Source organism: Odocoileus virginianus, chromosome 23 (assembly GCF_023699985.2).
Source record: "Odocoileus virginianus isolate 20LAN1187 ecotype Illinois chromosome 23, Ovbor_1.2, whole genome shotgun sequence".
Lineage (NCBI taxonomy): Eukaryota > Metazoa > Chordata > Mammalia > Artiodactyla > Cervidae > Odocoileus > Odocoileus virginianus.
Window position 1 is genome coordinate 18666278 of NC_069696.1, and position 26622 is coordinate 18692899.

The 26622-nt window shown below is 45.7% G+C and overlaps 1 protein-coding gene across 1 annotated transcript; it reads right to left on the minus strand.

Annotated features, from left to right (window-relative positions):
- Positions 1-473: 473 nt before the first annotated feature.
- On the minus strand, positions 474-26622 carry HEBP1 (heme binding protein 1). Its single transcript, XM_020883781.2, has 4 exons — positions 26444-26622; positions 15629-15767; positions 12795-12975; positions 474-1082 (listed from the first exon to the last, which is right to left on the minus strand). The coding sequence occupies exons 1-4, from the start codon at positions 26519-26521 to the stop codon at positions 905-907; spliced, it is 576 nt and encodes a 191-aa protein (XP_020739440.1). The 5' UTR covers positions 26522-26622; the 3' UTR covers positions 474-904.

The window sequence follows — 26622 nt, forward strand, 5'->3', positions numbered from 1 at the left end:
ATCTAGAGCACAGTTTGAATATTTGCTAATATCTCTACTGTCAACTGTTTCCCAACTTAATCATAAAACAATCTAAATCTAAAATATTGGCCATATGTTCTACTCTAGGCCCTAGTAAGAGGAGGAGAGGGATGAGCAAGGTCTTCTCATCAACCTCTATTTTGGGAAATATGCGGACAAGAAAGTGGGTTGAAGTTGGGAAAAAAGATTGCTTTAATAGTCCATAGATTGACAGTCAGCCACCTTGGTCTCTGTCCTATTTTTCACTATTTAATCCAGGATGAAGATACACAACCTATTAATATTTCCTTGATTCCTGTCCCTATCTTTTCTTAATTCACTGTTTGACACCATCCCATTATCTGTGTCCTCACCATGGAACAGGAGACTGAAAAGTCCTCCCTTCGTCATCTGATGATGTTCCACTGTTTGGGGTTTTGGGGAGAGAGAAAAGTGACTAAATAACAACAGGATTTGTTTCAGCTGTTTTAAGTCAAAGATCTTTATTTTTGGTTTCTTTTTAAAGAAAGCTCTTTTAAGAATTACATAGGAAAGATCACACGTAAATCACACTTCTTCGTGGATTAACAAAAATACAGTTTTCATGATTTTAAAAATCTGTTTTTAGGGGATCCAGAGAGCTGGAAAATGCTGCTGGGTTTTTCTGGCCTACCACTGAATTGTCTATAAGTCAATTAGAAGGACTCATGTGTATTGTGGGTACATTATTTCCCACCAAGAGAAACAGAGCCTCAGCATCTGGACGGTGCTTATCTCAGGAAATTGGCAGTGACTGGCTCTGAAGGGAAGTTGGTTCTGCTGGACCGGCACAGGGGCACTGCTTCTTCCCAGGGGAGGTGGGCACAGATGCAGGCATCCGGGGAGCTCGGGTTCAGCCAATGACTCATTCACTGCTCTTTACCAGCCAGACCTCGTTGCGACGTCCGTAGGGCTTCATGGGAGGGTCATAGCCGGTGCAGAAGTAGAAGTCCGTCTGGTACGTGGCTGTGCCCTCCAGGGCCGAGCGCAGCTGGGCGGCTTGGGCAGCGTAGTCAGCTGCCTTGGCATAACCGCCAAACTGCCTGGGGACACAGAGCAAGCTGCAGGTTAAGAAGGGGCAGAGTCTCGGAGAGAGGGGGGATTTTTTTCCAAAAAAGTCACTCACTACTCTTATTTACAACAAGCAGGCTATAGTGGTAAGATTTTGCATCTGCCCCTTCCTACTGGGGTGGACTGAAGCTCACTGAGCCTCAGAGCATCTTGTGTAAAATCTGGGTGCATGCGTGCTAAGTCACGTTAGTCATGTCCAACTCTCTGCAACCCCATCGACTGTAGCCGCTAGGCTTCTCTGTCCATGGGATTTCCCAGCAAGAATACTGGAGTGGTTGCTATTTCTTCCTCCAGAGGATCTTCCTGACCCAGGGACTGAACCTGAGTCTCTTATGTCTCCTGCATTGGCAGGCATGTTTTTTTTACCACTAGTGACACCTGAGAGCCAAAATTGGGATATGTTTCCTTTTCCTTCCAACTGATTATGAACATTAACTACAATCATGGGTATAAAAAAACTAATGTGGAACCTGAAACACAGTACCATCGGCCCTCTGCATTGGTGGGTTCTGGGCCTGCAGACTCAATCAACGGCAGATTGAAAATATTTAGGGGAAAAAAAAAAACCTTCCAGAAAGTTTCAAAAAGCAGAACTTTCAATTTGCCACCCACCATCAACTATTTGGTGGCTTAGTGGTAAAGGATCCCCCTGCATTTCAGGAGACTCAGGAGACAAGAGTTTGATCCCTGGGCCAGGGAAGATCCCCTGGAGGAGGAAGTGGCAATCCACTCCAGTATTCCTGCCTGGAGAATCCCATGGACAGAGGAGCCTGGTGGGCTACAGTCTGTCCATAGGTTCACAGAGTCAGACACGACTGAGTGACTGAGCACAATGACACACATCAACTATTTACATAGCATTTATAGTGTCAGGCATTGTAAGTAATCTAGAGATGATTTAAAGTATACAGAAGGATGCATGCAGATTATATGCCATTTTATATAAGGGACTCGAGCATTCTTGGATTTTGGTAATGGCGGGGTTCCTGGAACCAGTACTGTACTAAAGGCGAGCTTCCCTTCTCTTCCTGAAATCTGCCCAAGAGAGGGGAGGCCAACTTTTCCCAAGGCCAAGTCTTCATTGTTTTCCCTAGCTCCCTCTGCTGCCCCAGCTGCTTCTCTGAATCCAGCTGGGTTGGGGGTGGGGGGAGAGGTGGAGGGGGTGGGGGCAGACCAGGGTGTTAGGGTGAAGATGGAGCACTGGTTTCTCACACATCCCAGCTGGGACAAGTAGCAGCTTTGTTAAAATCAGAGCAGCCAAAGACAGGGACCCGAGGAAGCCCTGGGAGGGCTTCAAGGCAAGCTTGAAGTACGCACCAAGAAATCACTTGTAATAAATCCCTGCATGCATGCATGCTAAGTTGCTCAGTCATGTCTGACTCTTTGCAACCTCATGGACTGTAGCCCACTAGGCTCCTCTGTCCATGAGATTCTCCAGGCAAGAATACTGAAATGGGTTGCCATGCTCTCCTCTAGGGGATCTTTCTGACTCCTGTGTCTTTTATGTCTCTTGCATTGGTAGGTGGGTTCTTTAGCACTAGCGCCACCTGGGAAGTCCAATAAATCGTGTGTGTGTGTTAGTTGCTCAGTCATGTCTGGCTCTTTGCGACTCCATGGACGGTAGCCCATCAGGCTCCTCTGTCTATGGAATTCTCCAGGCAAGCATACTGAAGCGGGTTGCCATTTCCTACTCCAGGGGATCTTCCCGACCCAGGGATCGAACCTGGGTCTCCTGCTTTGCGGGCAGATTCTTTGCCATCTGAGCTACCAGGGAAGATTCAATGAACCCCTTCTCCTGTTCAAATCAGGAAAGCCTTCATTTTCTAATAAGTAAAGAGAATGTTCCTAAATCAGGCATTTCTCTTGATGGCAGAAGGTGGAGACAGAGAAACAATAAAGCTTGTCATTTCAAGACTATGACTCTCTCCTTACGTCATTGCCTCTACTCCAAAAATTCATCCTGTGACCTCCCCTAAATATACCACTCTAAATCTGGGCTGCACTAAAATCTTTATTAGAGTCAAGGACATCCCCATTTCTAATGAGCTTTATGACTCAAAGGCCTGAATCCACACCAAGCTAAGATTCATCCAAATGCATTATTTTTGGTGGGGTTCTCTGACTCATGCTTTGCTCTTTTATGAGCGGTTAGTCAGGCTTGCTAAGTATTCAGCACATACATCACAGGGCTATTGATCTGCAAACACCCAGGATTTCATCTTGAAAGAGCTGGCTATTCCAGTGTCTAGATAACAGCTACAGAACACAGGGCCGAGACCAATCTGGGAGACGTGACAGTTAGTTCTTCAAGTCTATGCAAGAAAGAGTGTAAGGCTGATGGAGAAAGGTGAGTTCTAGCTTCACTGAGGCTCCAGTGAGATAAAACTGGATGAGGAGACAGAGGGTGAATATTAAGGAGGTACTGGTTTGGCAATAAAAGCCTGTAAAATGCTGGGCTTATTTCCAAAGAATGTCTATAAACTGAGGACCACCTGTCTGCAACCAATCAAATGCTGAATGGGGCAGGGGGCAGGAATTTAGTGCCTCTGCGGCCCCCTCTCACATATTGATACTGAGCTGTTTTCTATGAAAATGGACGATTTTGGCTCTTTAATCTACTGGTTTCTAGAAACATCCAAAGCAGTGGCTGGTCCTCAACCTTCTTCATTCATCAGCTGGAGGCAAAATGGCTACTTGTGAGCTCACATCCCAGCTCTTCTACTGTCTGTCTAGCTCCTCGTCTGGGCAAGTGCTTTAATGTCTCTAGCCTTCTGGTCCTTCATCTGCTCAGTAGGGATGAGGGTGTCACTCTCAGAAGACTGTTGTGAAGATGACAGACGAGAAGACCCTGCAAATGACTCAGCCTCATGCCTATCACAGAGGAAACTCACAGCAAACAGCAGGTATTATTGTCATTGTACTTTATAGTCCGCTCAGAACAGTTGTTCAATTCCCTGACTCCCAAGGTGAGGGACAGGATGGCAATTAAAAGTAAGATCCAGAACCCAGGGCCTAATAATGAAGACCTGGTTCAAATGACAATCTCATTTTCTCAGTGAGGCCTCCTCGCAAAATGCTTTTTATCGTCTAATAGCATTCCCTTTCCCCATTCTTTCCTTATCCCTCCTCCTTCTATTTCTTCCTTCCTTCTCTTTTATCCTTTTCTTTATTCAGCACTTCTCACCTTCTAACATATTGAATACTATACAATTTATTCTAACATGGTATATAAATTATTCACTGTTTACGGTGAGTTCCGTGGCAGGGAGACTCACGCCCCAGGAGGGCAGTGATCCTGTCACTCTTTGTCCACCAGCATATTCTGACCTAACACATATATCAGACCCCTTGGCTAAATGAACAAATTTGCAATAAACAATCAAAGTTGTTGTCTTTGGGCTGATAGACCTAAAGATGAGGGCACTGAATCTGTTGGCCTCCATATTCACTAACTTGTAGAATAAAATCTGAAGCACCTACTAACGGCACAGTGGTGGGAATTCAAAGGAAGTGGATTGACTAGGGTCACGCCGAAGGGCAGGCTAAGGACTCTGAGCCTGACCTTAGATACAAAGATGGACTCAGGAAGGGGTTTTAAAGTTAAGGGTCTAGGCACTTCCCCGATGGTCCAGTGGTTAAGAATTGTGCTTCCACTGCAGGGGCACGGGTTTGATCCCTGGTCAGTGAACTAAGCTCCTGCATGCCACAACATGTGCCCCATCTCCCCCAAAAAGGTTAAGGGACTGCCATTATCAGACTGTAGTTTGATAGAGACCCCTCTGGAGGTGGTAGAGGGATGGGGAAGGGAGACACGGAGGCTAACAGCAGCCAAATATGAGACAATTAAAGCCTGGATAAAGGCAAGTTTGGGAGGTGAGTTGAAGGGTGGGGAGGCCAGGGCGAGGGTGGGGTGGGGAGAAGGGAGAATTCTTGAGGGCTTCCAGTTAAGTCTCTGAATGGAAATGGATGCTGCCAAACAGAAGAGGGATTCCGAAGAGTCCCGTTGGAGAGGAGGGGTGGGTGGGTTCATCATCTGGTTTGGGACATGTTGATATGAAGGTCTCTCTATAAATGAACCACATTCATGCAGCAGTCACTGTGCCCCTAAGTGAGTGGAGGGCATTGTGAAATCTCAGACTCTGGAAAGAACTGGAATCAGAGAAATAACTGGAGAAAGAGATGGGTCCAGCGACAGACACTGGCATCTGGGCATAACCAGTGAGTGAGTGCTGGCTGTGGTCATGGCCAAGAGGCAGACGACGCCAGGTGGGGAGCAAACAGGTATGCTGCTCTCAGGAATCCTAGTCCCCAGGTGGTGGGAAGAGGCTGAGGACTCAGAAAAGGCCACTGAGAAGGAGCCGTCTGAGTCCAGGGAGACCCACCAGAGTGACGTGGAGAACGTCATCATTCAGGGATTCTTTCATTCATTACTGGAATAAAAACCCTTGACTCTCGATATTTATTCCCAGGCCTACTGAGACGCTCATAACGAGAATGAAAATTTCCCTCCTGCTTCATCAAGGGAACAAACAAAGCTGAGTGAGCTGCAGAAAGATCCATGAGTGTTCCCTGCCTTCATTCTAGCCATCCCTCCCAAACCTCCATCACAGAACCACGCAAATGAGCCAGGACACAAACCCTTCCAGGCCCAGAGCCCTAAGATGTGAAGGAGGCCTAGCTCTGGCTGCCTCACTCCTCAGAGCTCAGCTTCCATGCTGCACTTGGAAGATAACCGTGTGGTGCCCCATTTTCCAAGTCCACGGGCAGGTCTGCACCTGTTGAGGAATGCTCATAAGCCCTTTGAGCTCCTCAAAAGAAATAAATGAGTCGTCTATACATTAGACTGTATACAAGTCTGTTAACAAGAGTCTAAGTCTCCATCTTCAAAGCTGCTCACCTCCAGGGCTGTCTTTTTTTAATCTTACTCAACGTCAGAGTTCAGTATTCCCGAGAATTTGGTTGCCATGGGAACCGAGAAAGAAAACACACACCCTGGATTCCAGAAATACAAAAGGAACTGACTAAAAGGTGTGGAAGGGTTGGGGTGGAGGGGGATGACGGCGGGCTAGCAGATGGAAGCTTTGGTCCAAAGTTCAAAAAATGATCAAGTGCTATCTTTCAGGCAGTGCAGTGAGGAAGAAGAGAAATGGAATGACTCTGAGCCTGACCATTCGGTGTGGTCTAGAACTTTCATAATCTACAGGTCAGCAGATTTGCAGAGAGTCTGCTATGCAGGGAGCTCCTGTGCTAGGCAAGAGACGCCTAAGACAAAGAGCTGATAATTCCATGTCAATGGGAAAGAAGCGTAACACCATATGGCATTCCATTCAATCGGACGGAACCAGGCTTAACAAGTTGAGCATCACTGAGCAGGAAATACATGCTTGACAACAGAGAGCCGTAAAGATGATGGGGAAGTCTTTCTGCCCCAGCAAGGTCCAACTGTAGTGGTCAGGACAGAAACAGAAAAATTATGCAGGGCAGGAGAAAAGATTAGAATGGAGGTACATACAGAATGCTCTCGGGCCAAGGAACAAGGAATGATTGGTTCTGACTTAGAACGTGAAGGGGAGGAGGCTAAGGAGGATATGACATCAAGCTGTTATTGCTGGAGCATCTCTTGTGTTGCTGGCAATGCACAGGACCAAAGTTCCTGCCTCACAGAGCTGCCAATGAGCAGAGACTGGGGAGGGGCCGAGAGGTGCTGGGTGAGTGATCTGGTCGTGGATGTTGTACGTGTGTGTTTAAGTGGGCTTTGGGAGGTGGGGATGGGATGCTCTGAGGCCAGGTGGAACCCTGGAGTGGGGCTGTGTTGTAGAAGACAGCATGTGCCACGACAAGGCTCTTTACTCGGTAGGATTCACTGCTTGGTGGAAGCTTTGGACCCAACCCAAAGCCTATCCCTCTCCCGTCTGGTTTTACTGCTACTCTGGGCTTGGTCCCAACCTCTGGGTGTGCCTCAGGCAGAGGCGGGCAAGGCCCGCAACCAGAGTCGAACAGCAGGGGGTGGCAGTGCCATCAGTGGTCCTTAGCTTTAGGGCTGGAGGAGACAAACGGAGAAGCCAGAAGGGGCAGGAAAAGTGGGAGAACTAGAAATGCTCAAAAGGCCTTGCAACAGTTCAGGCAAGAGATGATGAAGACCGTGGTCATAGGATGGAAGGGAACGCACAGTAGGGGGTGACGAGGACTTGACCAGCGACTGATGCAGAAGACGGAGGAGTCAGGATGGATCTGAACGGGATGGGGAGGTTGGAGGGGACCTCTAGGAAGGCAGAACACAGAGCACAGTGGGAGGGAATCTGAGTTCCATCAGGGCATGTGGATTTGGGGGCTTCCCAGGTGGCACTACTGGTAAAGAATCTGGCTGCCAATGCAGGAGAAGCAAGAGACACAGATTCGATCCCTGGGTGGAGAAGATCCCCTGGAGGAGGGCACGGCAACCCAGTCCACTATTCTTGTCTGGAGAATCAATGGACAGAAGAGCCTGGCGGGCTATAGTCCTTTGGGTCGAAAAGAGTCAGAAGCGACTCAAGCAATTGAGCACAGCACACACAGCACAGAGGAGGTTTACTTGGCGAAACCTCCCAGGAAACTTGGAACAAAAGGCAGCAGCACTGGCCCTGTTGATTTGGGTTCATCCACCTGGAAATGGATGACCGAAGCCCCTTGTAAGCACCAGTCTGTAAAAGACCAGAGGGACAGCTTCCTCACAGACTTCTATTCATTTAAAAAGCATCTGCAGTACCTACTGCTAATCAATGGACATCACAAGGTCACAAAACAGGAAGACTGAGTTAAGGATGCACTGTGTATCTGAAGGGTGTCCTGGGTGGCACTAGTGGTATAGAACCCGCCTGCCCAATGCAGGAGCTGAAGGAGACGCAGGTTCGATCCCTCCCATGAGGGCATGGCAATCCACTTCAGTATTCTTGCCTGGAGAATCCCATGGACAGAGGAGCCTGGCAGGCTATAGTTCACAGGGTCGCAAAAAATCTGACATGACTGAAGTGAGTGGGCACCCATGTGTATGTAAAACAGGACTTGTACCTTTGGCTACGTCATTAACTGCCTTCCACAGAAGGGTACTTTTAAATGCACACTTGACTATGCAGTGACACCAAGTGGCAAGTGGAGGAATGATCAGATACTAAAAGCATCAAAGATAAAGTCAAAGTGTTAGTTGCTCAGCCGGGTTCGACTCTTTGCGACCCCATGGACTGTAGCCTGCCAGGTTCCTCTGTCCATGGGATTTTCCAGGCAAAAATACTGCAGTGGGGGTGCCATTCCCTTCCTCAGGAGATCTTCCCGACCCAGGGACTGAAATCCAAGAAAGCCTATCAGAGATAACAAACAGGTTAAAAAAAATTCACCAAGTTACGCTAGACACTCTCCTCTGTTTAGAAGAGAGAAGTTCCTTTAAATTGCAGTAAAGGAAATTTCCACAGACCTGGCTTGAAAAGTACCTTTTAAAGAGAGTCCCTTTTCCACCATAGGGTAGCAGGGTTCCTTGGCGAAATGGCTCATTTCAGCTCTAGAGCAAGAAATGTTAAGATGTGCTTAAAATATCCTGTCCTATCAATAACCGAGGAAGCTGCTGGAGATTACCAGGGTCATGTCAAAAGGACCAAGAAACCAAAAGGACCAATCAATCAACTGACCATGGCCAGTGAAGAGGCTCTCACTGGCCAAAGATGGGACAATTTGAGCATCAATGAGAATAATAACTGCAAACAACTGAAACACATCAATTATGTTTGAATTCATATATTTATATTGATACTCAGAAAACAGAGATCAGCACTATCTCCCCTTTGGAGGATGTTAAGAAAAGAAGTCATTATTCTGGAAACTGATAAAGAGAAGGCATCAAGCTAAAGAGAAGGTATCTGGCCTTCTTGCTGTGACTTTGTCTTAGGGAAACCAACCAGTAGATGAGGGAAGGTTCTCTTACTGGAGTAGGAAATGGCAACCCACTCCAGTATTCTTGCCTGGGAAATCCCATGGACAGAGGAGCCTGGAGAGCTACAGTCCATGGGTTCACAAAGAGTCAGACACGATGGAGTGAAAAACACTTTCACTTTTCTTTCACTCTCAGGGCCTACCCTATATGTACTAGACAATGGTGGAGTGAGCGCTTCCCTAAATTTTGCACAACAGGCACCCCGCCTCCCTACCTTACTCCCTGCCCTGTGAAAAGACAGTCTTGACATGCTTCCAGTAGAATTTGCTTTCTCGGCAGCCTCTGCAGTGAAGGCTCAAAAGTCTGAATGAGGACTGCAGCGGGAGTTGGCGGCTCCAGTTCCAGCCGTCCAGCTGCAGTGCACACAGCGTCCTCTGGGGGGCTCTGCGTCACCCAGTCTAGGACTGCCCAGGGCAGCCAAGCTTACACTGTCAGCATTAGCGTTCGGAGGAGCCTGGCGGGCTGCAGCCCATGGGGTCGCAACGAGTCGGACACGACTGAGCGACTTCACTTTCTCCTTTCACTTTCATGCATTGTAGAAGGAAATGGGAACCCACTCCAGTATTCTTGCCTGGAGGATCCCAGGGACGGGGGAGCCTGGTGGGCTGCCGTCCATGGGGTCGCACAGAGTCGGACGCGACTGAAGCGACTTAGCAGCCGCCGCAGCAGCAGTGTTGAAAGCTGCATCCTTGTGGGTGGCGCTGGAGCAGTGCAGATAAAAGTAACTAAGTTTGGAGACCCCAGGAGTGGACAAAAACTGTCCAGTGGCAGATTATTTGTATATTTTTCATGAGGTTGTTCTAGAGCCCTGGTGAGGCTTCTGGTCTCGCTCATCTCTCCATGGTTTCACGCCTGTCACACAAGAGGATTTTAACAAATGGGAAGTCCCTGATTATCCAGAAGAGACTTGACTTCTTAGGAGAGGCTGAGGCCTAAAGAATAAAATGATGAAAACACGTGCACCTGTTGCTCTCTACAGTCAAGGGACCTGGACCCCACGTGAGGCCCTGGAAACAGGACTAGAACAATAGGATGCACGTGTGCCTTGCTAAAAGCCCACAAACCATGAATAACTACTCCCTGCCCTTCTGGCATTCAAGGGGAATGTGGGGAATGCTCCCCAGGTATTCATGACTGCAAACTACAGATTGACCTAGATATTCTCATTCTTCCAGAATTCTGCTGTGGCTAATGTAGGTGTCCAGCTGAAGCTGGGGTTGGGAGGATATTCTCTATATCCAAATCAATTTAACAGGCAAAGGCATTTACTTGGGCTTCCCAGGTGGCACAGTGGTAAAGAATCTGCCTGCTGATGCAGGAGACACAAGAAACATGGGTTTGATCCCTGGGTCAGGAAGATCCCCTGGAGAAGAAAATGGCAACCCACTCCAGTATTCTTTGCCTGGGAAATTCCATGCACAGAGGAGCCTCGTGGGCTATATTCCATGGGGTTATAAAGAGTCAGACACAACTGAGCAACTGAGCGCACACACAGCACATAAAGGTGTTTACTTAGATACAATGCAAATGTTTGTGTGCTATAGGCTGAAGAAATTCTGAGAGAAACTGTTAGTACTCAGCGTTTCTTACTTAATTCATCAATAATATGAGTTTAGAAAGAGAACTTAAGAAACAATCCCATTTACAATTGCATCAAAAAGAACAAAATACCCAGGAATAAATTTCACCAAGGAAGTGAAAGATTTTTACATGCAAAACTATAAAACATTAATCTGAAAATCTGGAGAAGACAGAAGGCTCATGGATTAGGACTAATATTGTTCAAGTGTCCATACTACTCAAAGAAATCTACAGATTGAATGCAATCCCTATCAAAATTTCAATGGAAATTTTTTTTAAACAGAAATAGAAAAAAATCTTAAAATTTGTATGGAACCACAAAAGACCCTGAATCTGCAGAAAGAAGAACAAAGCTGAAGGCATAACATTTCCTGCTTTCAAGCTATATTACAGAGCTCTCATAATCAAAACAGTATGATACTGACATAAAAACAGATGCATAGATCAACGGACCAGAATAGAATGCCCCAAAATAAACCCATGCGTATATGGTCAATTAATTTTTAACAAAAGAGCTGAGAATGTACAACGGGGAAAGGACAGTGTCTTTAATAAATGGTGTTGGGAAAACTGGACAGTCAAATACAAAATACTGAAAATGGACCACTATCTTTTTTTGTTTCTTAAACTTTTGCCCACACTGCGTGGCATGTGGAATCTTAGCTCCCCCACTAGGGATCAAACCCATATTCCCTGCAATGGAAGCATCGAGAGCATGGACCACCAGGCAAGTCCCTGGACCACTATTTTACACCATACACAAAAATTAACTCAAAGTGGATAAAAGACTTGAACGCAAGACCTGAAACTGTAAAATTCCTAGAAGAAACCATAGAGGGTAGCCTCCTTGACACCAGTCTTGACAATGATTTTTTTTTTTTTGTATTGGACACCAAAAACACAGGCAACAAAAGCAAAACTAAACAAGTGAGAGTACTTCAAACTAAAAAGCTTTCTGCACAGCAAAGGAAAAAGGCAAACTGTTAAATGGGAGAAACTATTTGCAAATCATATATATGTAATATATGTTAAAAACTCCTATAACTTGAGACTAAAAAACTCCAAACAATCTAATTAAAAAAATGGGCAGAGGATCTGAACAGCCATTTTTCCAAAGAAGACATACAAATGGGCAAAAGGTATATAATCAGGTGTTCAACATCACTAGTCAGCAGGGAAATGCAAATCAAAGCCACAAGGAAATGTCACTTCACACTTGTTAGAATGGCTACTATGAAAAAGACAAGAAGTAACAAGTGTGGAGAAAAGGGAATCCTTGTGTAAAGCTGGTGGGAATGTAAATTGTGCAGCCGTTATGGAAAACAGTATGGAAGTTCCTCAAAAAAATGAAAAATAAAAACCACATGATCCAGCAATTCCACTTCTGGGTATATATCTGAAGGAAATGAAACCACTAACTTGAAGAGATAGAGGCACACCTATGTTCACAGGAGCACCAATTTACCAATAGCTAAGATGTAGAAATAACCTAAGAGTCCACAAACAGATAAATGGATAAAGAAGATGTGGAATATACGTACAATGAAATATTATTCAGCCATAAAAAGAAGGAAAACTTGCCATGTGTGATGACATGGATTAACTTTGAAGGCATCATGCGAAGTGAAATAGGACAGACAGAGATAGGGGAATACTGTATTATCTCACTTATATGTGGAATTAAAAAAAAATCTGAACTCACAGATACAGAACAGACTGGTGATTGCCATAGGGTGGGGAGGTGAGGGGGTGGGAGATATGGGTAAAGGTGGTCAAAAGGTAGAAACATCCTGCTATAAGATAAATCTGTTTTGGGGATGTAAGGCACAGCAAAGTGACTACAGTTAACAACACTGTATGTTGAACTACATATTTGAAAGTTACTAAGAGAGTTAAAATTTCTCATCTCAGGAAAAAGATTTGGAATTTTGTCAAATGAAAGATGCTAACTTCCATTGGTAATCATTTCATAACTATGTAATCAAAGCATTATGTTGTACACTTTAATGCAATATTATATATCAATTACAGCTCAAAACTGGAAAAAAAATAATTTAAATGCAAATGTTCATGGTAGATGATTCAAGAAGTGATTATGAAAATCAAGTGCTACCCTTGGATGCCCAAAGAATTGTCTCCTTACGTGGAATAGACAGTGATGCCTTCCCTGTCTTCGATCTTAATGCTGTTATCGCTGGGAGCTGGCGGGTCACTTTGAAACTTGTTTGGAATCCGGAACCAGACTTTTAATTTCTTCTGTAGGTCCCCATCGTCACTGGGGAACACAGCAAAGGAAATAGGAACTGTCATCCCCATTCCGAGTCCTGAAAACATAAAAGCCCACAGAAAGACATGGGTGTTAGAGACAGAACCTGCTCAGGCCCATGGACCATCTGCTGGTCTCATTCTTCCTTTAAGACAATATTTGCTGTTCTTGAAATTTATAATAGGCATTTCAGGCATTAGTGTGTATCACCACACACATATAAAGTGACTCTTAATTGTACATACTAGAGGTAGTGATTCAAACTTGTCTGGAAAAAATTATTTAGCAATATATATCAAGACTATAAATATATCAGTGTCTAATTACTTCCCAGATGGTACAGTGGTAAAGGATCCACCTGCCAATGCAGGAGATGCACGTTTGACCCCTGGGTCGGGAAGATACCCTGGAGAAGATACCCTGGCAGCCCAATCCAATATCCTTTTTTTTTTTCCATTTATTTTTATTAGTTGGAGGCTAATTACTTTACACCAATCCAATATTCTTGCCTGGGAAATTCCATGGACAGAGGAGCCTGGTGGGCTACAGTCCATGGGGTCGCAAAAGAGTCGGACACAACTTAGCGTCTAAACAACAACAGAGTACTTCCTGTCTAATTGCTGATTTTATATATTTTAAAATTTTATTTAATTTTTCGTTTTTGGCTGTGTTGGGTCTTCACTGCTGTGCATGGGCTTTCTCTAGTTGCAGAGAGTGGGGGCTACTCTCGAGCGGCGATGCTTGGGCTGCTCACTGAAGTGGCTTCTCCTGTTGCAGAGCCTGGGCTCTGGGCACACGAGCTGCAGTAGCTGCGGTGCATGGGCTTAGTGGCCCCACGGCACCCCACTTGCCTGCACTGGCAAGCGGAAGCGGATTCTTAACCACTATACTACCAGAGAAGTCATAATTGTTGATTTTAATGAAATAATCTAAACTATGAAAAAGGATATTTAGGGAATAGGATTTTCCTTGCAGCAGAATTCATAATTGTGAAAAACTGGGATTTATATAAATGTTCAAAAGAGGAATATGTCTAAGTAAATTATAGGCACATGATGCAATACAATTTAGCTATGAATAGTCATGCTTAGGACTAGTGAGCTACAGTGGAAAATAATTATGAAATAAGGAACAGAAACAGGATATATTGCACAAACACTATGATTACATATTGTGTGTGACTCGCTTAGTCATGCCCGACTCTTGCAACCCCATGAACTGTAGCCCATCAGGCTCCTCTGTCTATGGAATTCTCCAGACAAGCATACTGGAGTGGGTTGCTATTTCCTACTCCAGGGGACCTTCCCGACCCAGGGACTGAACCTGGGTCTCCTGCATTGTGGGCAGATCCTTTACCATCTGAGCCACCAGGGAAGATGCTATTATGATTACATTTTAAAAACCTATTAAAAAGCCCTAAAGATACATTCAAAGATGACAATGATTACATTAGAAAAGATGGACTGGGGTGCTGTTTTGTTTTCAAAAATGTTTGATGAGTTTATAATTTTTACACATATTTTCTTCTGAAGAAAATTTATGACAGTGCTAAGAAGGGAAAGACTTCTTTGTGACCTCCTATTGGTCGACTTATGTTCAAAGCCTAATTTCTTTGGTTCTAGCAAATATTACTAAGCTTGATATGAGCTTCTTTCTCATTTACCAACTTGAGATATATCCTAAATATGAAATACATTTTTTTTCATCTTGTATTCTGAACCATTTTGGGTTTGTACAGATTCTAAAGTGCAGACAAAGTTAGAGAGCTTAAGAAAGTCACTCAGTCGTGTCCGACTCTCTGTGACCCCATGGACTATACAGTCCATGGAATTCTCCAGGCCAGAATACTGGAGTGGGTAGCCTTTTCCTTCTCCAGGGGATCTTCCCAACCCAGGGATCAAACCTAGGTCTCCCACATTGCGGGTGGATTCTTTCCCAGCTGAGCCACAAAGGAAGCCCTTAAGTGTTAAAGTCCTATTTAAATATGGTTTACATGCAAACGGGTACCCTGAAACTTCAGGCCTCTCATTTTATCACAAAAACAGGGAGACAGCCAGCATGGACTACCAAGTCTTATTATTATTATTATTAGACCGTGCCATGTGGCTTGCAGGATCTTAGTTCCCTGCCCAGGGATCAAACCTTGGACCCCAGCAGTGAGAGCACTGGTACTGACCACCGGACCACCAGGGGATCCCCATAGACTGCCAAGTGTTTAAGAAGGGGACTAAGAATTCTCAGGCTCCTGACTTGCCAGAACAGAGCTGGGGACCAGCCACACTCATCACTCACTGATCTTCAGAACCCCATAGAATCTGAGCGACTAGGGGGCTGACTGTTGAGATTTTCAGTCTGGGAGCAGAGGTCTCAAGTCAGAGGTTGGCTTTGTTCTGTGACCTGGCTTACCACGGACACACTTTACCCAGTCCACCAATCCAAAGATAAGCACTGTAAGGTTAAAAAATAACAAACGAACAAACAAAGCGTGTGTCTTCATACCGGGGAGAGAGGCATGAACTCAGGGCTACTGAGCGGGCATGAAGTCAGGGGGTCTCCCCAGAGCCTCCCTGCCCACACAGTATAGCAAGGTCTCACTTCACTCAAACAGGTGGTGACAGGCGTCGTGGGGTCCCTTCCTGTGTTTTCCATCGATGACGTGAGACTGCAGCCCTGGCCCGGGTGACCAGAGCCCATCCTTCAGCGACACTCACCCTTATCATTGGAGCCTCCCACATACTTCATGACTTTTGGCATTGCTTCCCTCAGAGCCTCATCCACAGGCTTATCTGTCACTTCCACTGTGGCAAACTTCCCACCTTCACAGGCCCTCTCCTCGTAGGAGACATCTCCCTGGAGGCAGAGAAGATACAGAGGATACAGCTGTGAGGGAGCAACCTGTGAGGACTCTGAAAGTGTTAGTCGCTCAGTCGTGTCTGACTCTTTGTGACCCAGTGGACTGTAGCCTCTGTCCAGGGAATTCTCCAGACAAGAAAACTGGTGTGGGTAGCCATTCCTTTCTCCAGGGGATCTTCCTGACTCAGAGATCAATCCTAGGTCTCCCACATTGCAGGCAGATCCTTTACCATCTGAGCCAGCAGGGAAGCCCCTACAAGCAGTAAAAGTCCAGTTACAAGAGGTCCAAACTGCTAAGGAGCTTTACATTATGAGCCTAACTCTGGTGACAGTGGAAGAGACAGGCCGGAGTATGAAGAACCATAAGAAATAGACTCTGAGAGTTCTTACAGACCTAGAGACAGCAGAGAAGGGACTGCTGCCAAGGAGGAAGGATTTAGGAGGAAGTGACAGGGCAGCTGATTTCTCAGGGGCACGGGGGTGTTGCTTAGTGAGACGGACTGGGAAGAGGAGTCACGTCTGGGAGTACAGTGTGAACTGAATTACTCTGATTCTTCCTGAATTACAGCCCTGCTACTAGACTGAGGCTAGTCTTGGGGTCTCCGAGTCTTGTGTGATTGCCGTTGTATTGGTTTGTTTCACCCTTTGCCACATTGTAAAGTTGTGCCTTCAAACTTAAAAAGAAAATCACAATCCATAACAGGAAATATTTTTACATCATGCCTTATCAAGAACATGAAACAACTTCATATAATCAACATTCTCAGAGAAATAACAGAAGATGTTACACCCCAAACCACCCAAAACAGCCCCAGGATGCTGTAAAAATAGAATGGTCTGAGATCAAAGAGCTCTGGGAAATTAAAAATATAGCAGAGGAGGAAAAATTTGGCAGAAAGGTTGGAAGATAAAATTGAAGGAAATATTCTAGAAAATCAAGTAAAAAGGCAAAGATGTAGAAAATAGAAAAGGAAAAGGATCAAGCCAAGAGATCCAACATCTGAATAATAAGAGATCTAGGAAAAGAGAGGACTTCCCAGGTGGCTCAGGGGTAAAGAAGCTGCTGACCAATGCAGGAGACACAGGAGACCAGGGTTTGATCTCTGGGTTGGGAAGATCCCTGGAGGAGGAAATGGCAACCCACTCCAGTTTTCTTGCCGGGATAATTCCATGAACAGAGGAGCCTGGCATGCAACAGTCCATGGGGTCACAAATAGTTGGATATGACTTTGCGACTGAGCATGCATGCATGCACGCAGGAAAAGAGAAAGCAAAATGGCAAAGGAGGAAACAAACAACTACAATGACAAGCCCACAAAACTCTGAGGCCCCGAGATTAGCCTCAATCTAGTAGCAGGACTGCCTTTCAAGAAGAGTCAGGGCAGTTCTGTTCGCACTGTGCTCCCAGTCATGGCTCCTGTCCCCAGCCCGTCTCACTAAGCACATCCCCTGAGGAATCAGCGGCCCTGTCACTTCCCCTTCAAACCTTCCTCCTTGGCAGTGATCTCCTCCTGCATCGACTCTGTCCCAAAGTCATTACCGTTACCCTACAGACCACACAGCTCTCCTCCAGCCCTCCTCCCCCTCCTTGCCCTTTGACGTCTCATTATGATACTGGGCTTCTCTGGTGGCTCAACTGGAAAGGACGTGCCTGCCAATGCAGGAGACAGAAGACATCGGTTCAACCCCTGGGTTGGGAAGATCCCCTGGAGAAGGAAATGGCAACCCACTCCAGTATTCTTGCCTGCAGACTCCCATGGACAGAAGAGCCTGGTGGGCTACAGTCCATGGGGATGCAAAGAGTCAGACATGACAGTACACACACAAACAAACACGATATAATTTTGCATTCCCGAACATACAGTAAAGCAGTACTTTCAAACTTAAAAACCCACAATCCAGAACAAGAAATACATTTTTACATCATGGCCTATCATGGACATACATGTCTGAAGCAAAGTTTCACAAAATAACACTTTACCCTTATGGTTTGGATGCATGATGATACATGCCTTTTCTTTTTTTAATTGGAGTATAGTCAATTTACAATGTTGTGTTAGTTTCAAGAGTACAGCAAAATGATTCAGACATATATTCTTTCTCAAATTCTTTTCCCTTGTAAGTTATTACAAAATATTAAGTACAGTTCCCTGTGCTATACACTGGATCCTTGTTGGTTATCTATTTAATACATATAGTAATGTTTCTATGTTAATCCCAGACTCCTAATTTATCTCTCCCAGCCTTCCCCTTTGGATGAAACACAAGCTGGAATCAAGATTTCTGGGAGAAATATCAATAACCTCAGATACGCAGATGACACCACACTTATGTCAGAAAGTGAAGAACTAAAGAGCCTCTGATGAAAGTGAAAGAAGAGAGTGAAAAAGCTGGCTTAAAACTCAACATTCAAAAAAAACGAAGATAATGGCATATGGTCCCATCACTTCAAGGCAAATAGATGGGGAAACAATGGAAACAGTGGCTGACTTTATTTTCTTGGGCTCCAAAATCACTGCAGATGGTGACTGCAGCCATGAAATTAAAAGATATTTGTTCCTTGGAAGAAAAGCTCTGACCAACCTAGATAGCATATTAAAAAGCAGAGACATTACTTTGCTGACAAAGGTCAGCCTAGTCAAAGCTATGGCTTTTCCAGTAGTCATGTGTGGATGTGAGAGTAGGACTATAAAGAAAGCTGAGCACCGAAAAATTGATGTTTTTGAACTATGGTGTTGGGGAAGACTCTTGAGAGTCCCCTGGACTGCAAGGAGATCCAACCAGTCCATCCTAAAGGAGATCAGTCCTGGGTGTTCATTGAAGGACTGACGTTGAAGCTGAAACTCCAATACTTTGGCCACCTAATGCAAAGAACTGACTCCTTGGAAAAGACCCTGATGGTGGGAAAGATTGAAGGCAAGAGGAGAAGGGTGCGACAGAGGATGAGATGGTTGGATGGCATCACCAACTTGATGGACATGAGTTTGAGCGAGATCTGCAAGTTGGTGACGGACAGGGAAGCTTGGTGTGCTGCAGTCCATGGGGTCACAAAGAGTCGGACATGACTTAGTGACTGAACAACATATAGCTGCTAAGTGTCTGAAACTAGGAACCAGAATTTAAATCCCCAGACTCTGGTCTAGGGGCTTCTCTGATAGCTCAGTTGATAAAGAATCCGCCTGCAATGCAGGAGACCCTGGTACGATTCCTGGGTCGGGAAGATCCACTGGAGAAGGGAAAGGCTACCCACTCCAGTATTCTGGCCTAGAGGATTCCACGGATTGTATACAATCCGTATACAGTCCATGGGGTCACAAAGAGTCAGACACAATTGAGTGACTTTCACTCAGTGGTCTAACACTTGTCACAAGGCTGGAAGCTCCATGAGGGATGAAGTGAGTGTTTTTCAGCCTCTCTGTTTAGGTACAGAGGTAGGCACTTCTGACAGACACTTGTAGGCCCATGTCAAACTCAGATCAAGGGCATCAAAAGTCTTTGAATGCAGTTCCTTCTCTTGCAAATGGAGAAACCAATGATCAGCTCTCTCCAGTAAGAGCTGGAAGGGTGCTTACAAATCCATCAGTTCATTTGCCTCTTATTACAAGCAAGCAGTCCACTGTACAGTTGGACAAACATGTCCGGAGTTCAGCCAGGGCCTGGCTCAGTTGGGATGCATCAGCAGAGGGGTAACCAAAGCTGTGAAAGAGGATGTGTTGCCCAGGGAATGTATATTTGTGCTGCTGTGTGCTCAGCTGTGTCTGACTCTATGCAACCCCAAGGACTGCAGCCCGCCAGATTCCTCTGTCCATGGGGTTCTCCAGGCAAGAACACTGGAGTGGGTTGCCACGTGGTCCTCCAGATTTTCCTGACCCAGAGATTGAACCCAAGTCTCCTGAGTCTTTTGCATTGCAGGTGGATTCTTTGCCACCTCCACCACCTGGGAAACCCCAGGGAATGTATACAGAGCATTCTATATAAATTAATCATGTTCATGAATCCCCACCTAAAAGCTGTCATTCACCAAGCTCTTTCCTGTGATAGCCCAGGCACCACCGGAGTGTCTACCTACCTTGGCAGCCACGCTAGAGCACCTCCTCATTGGCCTTCTGCTATTTTTGTCAATGTCTTGGTCATTCCTGCCTCAGAGCCTCTCTACCTGCCTCTCCCTCTGCCTGGGGGTTCCCTTCCTTTCTCTGCATGATGAACTCCTACTCATCCAACAGGTCTCAACCTAAAAGTCACTTCCTCAGAGAGGATCCCAGTTTAAAACAGGTGCCCCATGATATTTTGCCTTTTCATACTGTTCTTGGAGTTCTCACAGCAAGAATACTGGAGTGGTGCTGGGAGCTGCCGGGATGCGCCCAGTCCGTGACAAGCTCATGGGACTGGGATGCGTCCAGTCCCTGACAAGGTCATGGGACGAGAGAGGAACCTGCAAGGCAGCTGTTCCTCACACGGGGCTGCCCCGGGGACCCAACAGGTCCCCTCAAGAATCACCGGGACGTACCCAGACCGTGATAAGGTCATGGATGAGAGAGGAACGTCCAAGGCAACTCTTTCCTTCAGGGTTGTCCTGGGGACCCTGTATGTCTCTTTCCTCTTTCTGTCTTACTGTTGTTGGGCTTTCTATTAATTTTTGGAAATGTAACATATAGTGATCAGGCCTCCCTGGAAAAGTCCAAGCCTTTTTGGAAATGCTCATGATTGCTCTGGCTCAGGATATGACCATAAACATCAAGTCATAAAGGAAAAGGCCACAGGCATAGTTTGGCTGCTTGCTTAAAAGATTATAATGTTCTAGAATAGAAAAGAGTAGAGGCATTTAGATTTAGTAGATATACTGCTTCTGTTTACTTGCTCCTTGGTTGAGAGGGTTTTCATTATTGCTATTTCCTTGCTATTTGTCCATTGTTTCCCTTTCTTTAAACAACATGGAAGATTATGGGTATTTTTGTAGAGTTAGGAAATGGGGTACATAGGATTTCAATAGAAGATTTATATTAACCAGCTTCACTGCCATTCCCTCACTATTAACAGAGGTGTTTTGCCGCTTTAGAGGTGTTTTGCTGCTTCACAGTTAATCATTGTAAACTTTGTAATTTCAGGTAAAGAAAAATATCAGGGTTTTCACATGGTACTATTCTCAGAAATGTCAAACATGTTGTGTAGCCCTTCCCATGTTTGTCTTATTGTCTAAAGAGTTCATACTATACCTGAAATTTGTGGAACATTGTTTTTGTTAGAGTGAAAATGTTAGGCCATTGAGGTAAGAAGACTAGTGTACGGGACATTTAAGAAAAAACCCTGTAATCGGAAATGTTCCAGATGAATTCATAGGGGAAAAACACGGGAAAAAAAAATACTGACAGAAGCACAAAACCGATATCTGATGTAATATGAGTTACACTGAGTTATGCAAGCCCCTTCGCCATGACAAGGCTCTGATCCCTGAAGCGGATTTGACTCATTGGAAAAGACCCTGACGTTGAGAAAGATCGAAGGCAAAAGCAGAAGGCAGCGACAGAGGATGAGATGGTTAGATAGCATCACTGACTCAATGGACATAATTTGAGCAAACTCCAGGAGATGGTGAAAGACAGGGAAGCCTTGAGTGCTGCAGTCCGTGGGGTCACAAAGAGTCCAACATGACTTAGCAACTGAACAACATTGGAATATAATTACAATGGAAATTGTAATGGAATAATAACATGTTTAATCTCTACTGGCAACCATAAGCCCCACGGGGTCAGGGACTGTCTGCATTGTTTACCAGTGTTATCTCTCAGCATCGAGGACCATGTCCTTCATATATACAGCGGGGTCTCTATAAGGATTTGTGGGAGAGGAGGTCGTGGGGTGAAACCTGGCTTTACTCCAACGACAAGGAATTCGGCAAACACAGATGGCTAGAGAGATGAGACCCTAGCCTAACTATGTGTGTCTTGGAGGAAGGCTGCATCACACTATCTGAAGGAGGTTCTCCAACAGGTACCCCCTATTTTCACAGCATCTGTGTCTGCAACTTCTCATCTGAACTGCTGGATCACTACGAAAATTCAGGTTTGAGAGATGGTTATTATCCAACTACTCTCGTTCTCCAGGGAGCTCAATTTAAATAGGTTCTCTCTATTTCTGCAGAAAATAAAGCACTTAAGTTAACACTGTTAGCATATTTGATTCTTCAAATTTAACACCTTGAGTGCATTTCCTTGCTACATGGAACAAAATAATGACCCTTCCTGGCCCCACATTCAGCTAGCTCATGCTCCCAGATACTTGATGAGGATTTCAGCCAGTGGCCACAAACACCAGTTTTCAACATTCAGTGGGAACCATAGTCAAGCCCCAGACAGAGATGTTGTAAGAATGCCTCTTGCTATGAGATTTGCAAAGTCCTCTGCAAGGCTGATTTTCCCCCTTGCCACTTGATCTGGTGGGTATACACATGGATTTTGGAAGACAGCTTTCTCATTATAAGGGAATAACTAATGATAATGAGGATCAAGCTGAGTACTTTCTGTGTCCTGTATTATTTGACACATTTTATGTGGATCCATTCATTCAACCCTCCAACAACCCAGTGAAATGTTCTTATCTTCATTTACAGATGAAGCTGGAGCACGTGAGGTTAAGCAATGTGCCCAAGATATAGTGGCAAGAAGTGGAGCCAGGGTTCCAAGCCAGGCAGTGGGGTCCTAACTCATGTGCACAGGCTGGAAACAAATCCCATAAAGATGTCCCTTAGTAATATCAGTCCTGCACTGAGAACCCACAAGTCCTGCCCAACCCCACACAGAGAGCTGTGCATCCTTCTCTCCCTCCAGGCAATGCAGAAGGCACCTGATAAGGTCTGCGGCAGCCTGCGCGCCCAGCAGGTACCTGGAATCAGCCCTGAACATCTGGTTGAACCTAACCTCAAACTACATGGGGCATACCATGCGCTCCATTCATTGACCCAGGACAGTGGACAACAGTTTCTGACTTAAGACTCCTTCTGAGGAGAGATCATTTCAGAAAAAGATTCTTTTCACAATAATAACACCCTGAAAGTGTATATCTTTTAAAAGGGTTATAAGAGTCTTTGAATGTTTAATTGTCACACAAGGCACTGTCATTCTCATCTTACAGTTGAGGAATTTGAGGGTTCAGAGAGGTTGAGACGTTAAGCAAAGTGAAGTGAAAGTCGCTCAGCTGTGTCTGACTCTTTGCAACCCCATCGACTATACAGTCCATGGAATTCTCCAGGCCAGAATACTGGAGTGGGTAGCCTTTTCCATCTCCAGGGGATCTTCCCAACCCAGGGATTGAACCCAGGGCTCCTGCATTGCAGACGGATTCTTTACCAGCTGAGCCTGAGAGGTTAAGAAACTTACCCCAAATTACCTGTAAGAAAGGAAAAGTTAACAATCAAGTGCTAGGTATTCTGTTGCACAATTTATAATTGGTTCTCATTTAAATTTCAATAAGACATGAATTATTTTTACCCCCTCATCAGCATCAGAGAGGTTAAGCTACCCAGGACCACGCAGCGCAGCTAGTGAGAGCGGAGTTGAGCTGAGTTCTGACATAACAATATCACTACATTTGTCGGGGTATTTTAGTTTATAAATCATCTTCATGTTTCTCAAAAAAATGTAAGATTTCTATCAACTCTGGGAGTGGATGGAGGAGATATATTGATACCCCTTCTAAGCTGCAGGAACTGAGGTTCATTCGGGTTAAATGATTTGCTTCGGCTTGGTAATAATACCCTGTATGGTCCCATGATTCAAACTTTTTATTTTCTATTGGGGTATAGCCGATTAACAACATTGTGATAGTTTCAGGTGAATGAAAGGGACTCAGCCATACATATACACGTATCCATTCTCCCCCAAACTCCCCTCCAGGCTGCCACATAACATTGAGCAGAGCTCCCTGTGCTATATAGTAGGCCCTTGTTGGTTATCCATTTTATTTTTATTTTTATTTAATTATTTTTGGTTATCCATTTTAAATATGGCAGTCTGTACATATCCATCCAGGACTCTCTAACTATTCCTCCTCCTCATCCTTCTCCCAGGCAACCATAAGTTCGTTCTCTAAGTCTGTGAGTCTCTTTCTGTTTTGTAAGTTCATTTGTATCATTTCCTTTTAGGTTCCACATATAAGGGATGTCATATGATATTTCTCCGCTGTCTGACTTACTTCACTCAGTATGGTAATCTCTAGGTACACCCATGTTGCTGCAAACTGGCCCCGTATTCTTACCAAATGTTGAGGAAAGATGCTTATCAGGGAGGTGCATTTATGCCTGGAGACAACAAATCAGCGTCAGGTGACTCTGTACTGAGAAGTGGCTAATAAGGAAAAAGACTTTTGAACAGAGGCAACTTGACCAAGGAATTGACTTCACAGATACTAAAAGAGCTGAAAGGGGCTTCTCAGGTGGTGCTAGTGGTGAAGAAAACCAGCCTGCCAATGCAGGACATGTAAGAGATGCAGGTTCGAGCCCCAGATAGGGAAGATCCCCTGGAGGAGGGCATGGCAACCCACTCCGGTATTCTTGTCTGGAGAATCCCATGGACAGAAGAGCCTGGTGGGCTACAGTCCATGGGGTTGCAAAGAGTCGGACACGACTGAACAACTTTGCAAAAGAGCTGAGAAGCCCAGCAGGGAAGAGTGAAGCAACCCAGAGGTGTGCAAGAGCTCTACAGGGCTGTGGCGGGAGGGTGATCTGTTACCTGAGCTCAGAAACCTGGGTCATGTGTGAAAACTAGAACCATGGTAACCCGGCCAGCAAGAGTTGGAGCCCCAGAGAAGCTCCTGGTTCCAGAGACCTCATAGGGTGGAGAAGGAGACAAGAAATACCCTGGTCTCTCCCTTCTTCCCATCCTCCTGGCTCCTTCGAGTCCTTTCTCCCAGGAGACCAAACCCTCAGCCTGCATTGCAAATAATCCTGTACCCCAAAGACAAAGTGAGCCCAAGTCTATTACAGAAAGGAAAGTTCTCTGTGAGGTTTAAGTAACAGGCGGGTTCTTCAGTGTCAAGGCCAGCAAGGACCCTGGAGGTCACTGGGCTGAGTCCACACATGCGTGTGCACATGGGTGACATCCCATCATAGACACCTCCTCCTGCCCACCTGATCTGCAGTGTTTACAAACATTTGTAACAGTTAAAACTGACACAGTTGCCCAACTATAGCCTCAGCCTAACACTCTCTAGTCCTTCCTCCACTTCTCTGCTTTTTTTTTTTTTGATCACAGTACTGATCACCACCTGATACATGAAATATTTGACATTTAATTGTTCATTAGTCACTAAAACAGAAGCTCCATGAGGACAGGGATTTTTTCCAGTTTTGTTCACTATTTTACCCTGCTGCCTATAAGAGTACCTGACCCTCACGTGGCACTTAATAAACAGTTATTTGTTGAATGAATAAATTTTATATCTAGAGATTTCACACACAAGAGTCTGGATTGCTGGTTTTCCTTAAAAACCTGGCAACTCTGGTTCACATCAATGCATGATGGGTGTGCTCAGTCACTCAGTCGTGGCCGACTCTCCAGCCCCACGGACTGTCGCCCACGAGGCTCTTCTGTCCATGGGATTCTCTCCAGGCAAGAATACTGGAGTGGGTTGCATTTCCTCCTCCAGGGAATCTTCCCGACCCAGGGATTGAACCCACGTCTCCTGCATCTCCTGCACTGGCACGTGGCTTCTTTCCCACTGCATGACAACTGCCTGGAATCACTCTTTGTAGATGGGGACTTGAGTTCTCACTCCAGTTAGCCTACGCTTGCCTCAATCTGTCACCCATTTTCATCATGTGCCTGGCTGCTTGTAGGCATCTGAAAAGGTCACCGTTGATAGATCTAAACTGCTCATTCTACATATGAGTAAAGAGACAAAGGCACAGGCCTCTGGCTCTTAGCTGCTTAAACAGTCCAGACTCTAGTTGAGGGTTTTGTGTGATGATCGTGTAATGGGTACCTGGCCTTGGCCGCCCAGACAACATGGTTTCTTAACAAAAGAAGCACTGGGTGGGGAGCTCAGAATCCAGCCAGGAGGAGCACAAAGTACCTGTCTGCAAGGAGCTTATCACCCAGTGGCAGATTCCTTGTTTTCAGGGAGGAATCCAATCTGCCTGGGTGAGCACTGATGTCAGTCTGGGGGAAAACTGCTTTGATGCCTCACTCATCCTGTATTCCAGGCACCCAGTTCTGGGAGTTCCATTGACCAACAAGCCATTTCACAGCTCTGAGCCTTTGCACAGGCTCTTTTCGTTCCTGAGCATTCCTGCATATCCCCGAGGCCCAGCTGAAGGCACTTCCTCTGCGAAGGCCTCACAGGCACCCACTGGCAGAATTGGACTGCTCCTTGCTAGGTGCTCTGGCATTCCACAGTTACCTCCACGCGGCACGGATCTTGTTCTTTTAAACTCCGCTCTCCACCAAGGACGGTTTGGGAGCTTCTTAAAGATAAGCACTTTTTCAGTCCTTCCTGCAACCGAAGACCTCGCAGTACACAAACATTCAGAATGTTTGTAATGTATAAATGGACCCGTGCATTCAACAGGCGCAGCCCATCTCGTTAAGCTGGGATTCTCCCCTCAAACCCATCCTGTCTCTCTGGCCCCCCTCCTCCCAGCAGAGCCCCCTTTCTGGTCCTCAACAGCCCTGTGGGCCTACCTTGTCCCCTTTGCTCAGAACCTGCCAAGGCCAAGTCTCCACGCTCCCGAACAGCGAGTTCCTGATCATGCCCAACATGGTGTCGCCGCGGTGCTCAGGACGCGCGGGGAAACGCTGGGAAGTGGAAAAGGGCTGGAGCTGCCGGCGGAGGCAGGGCTCCCGCGCGAGCGCGGGTGAGT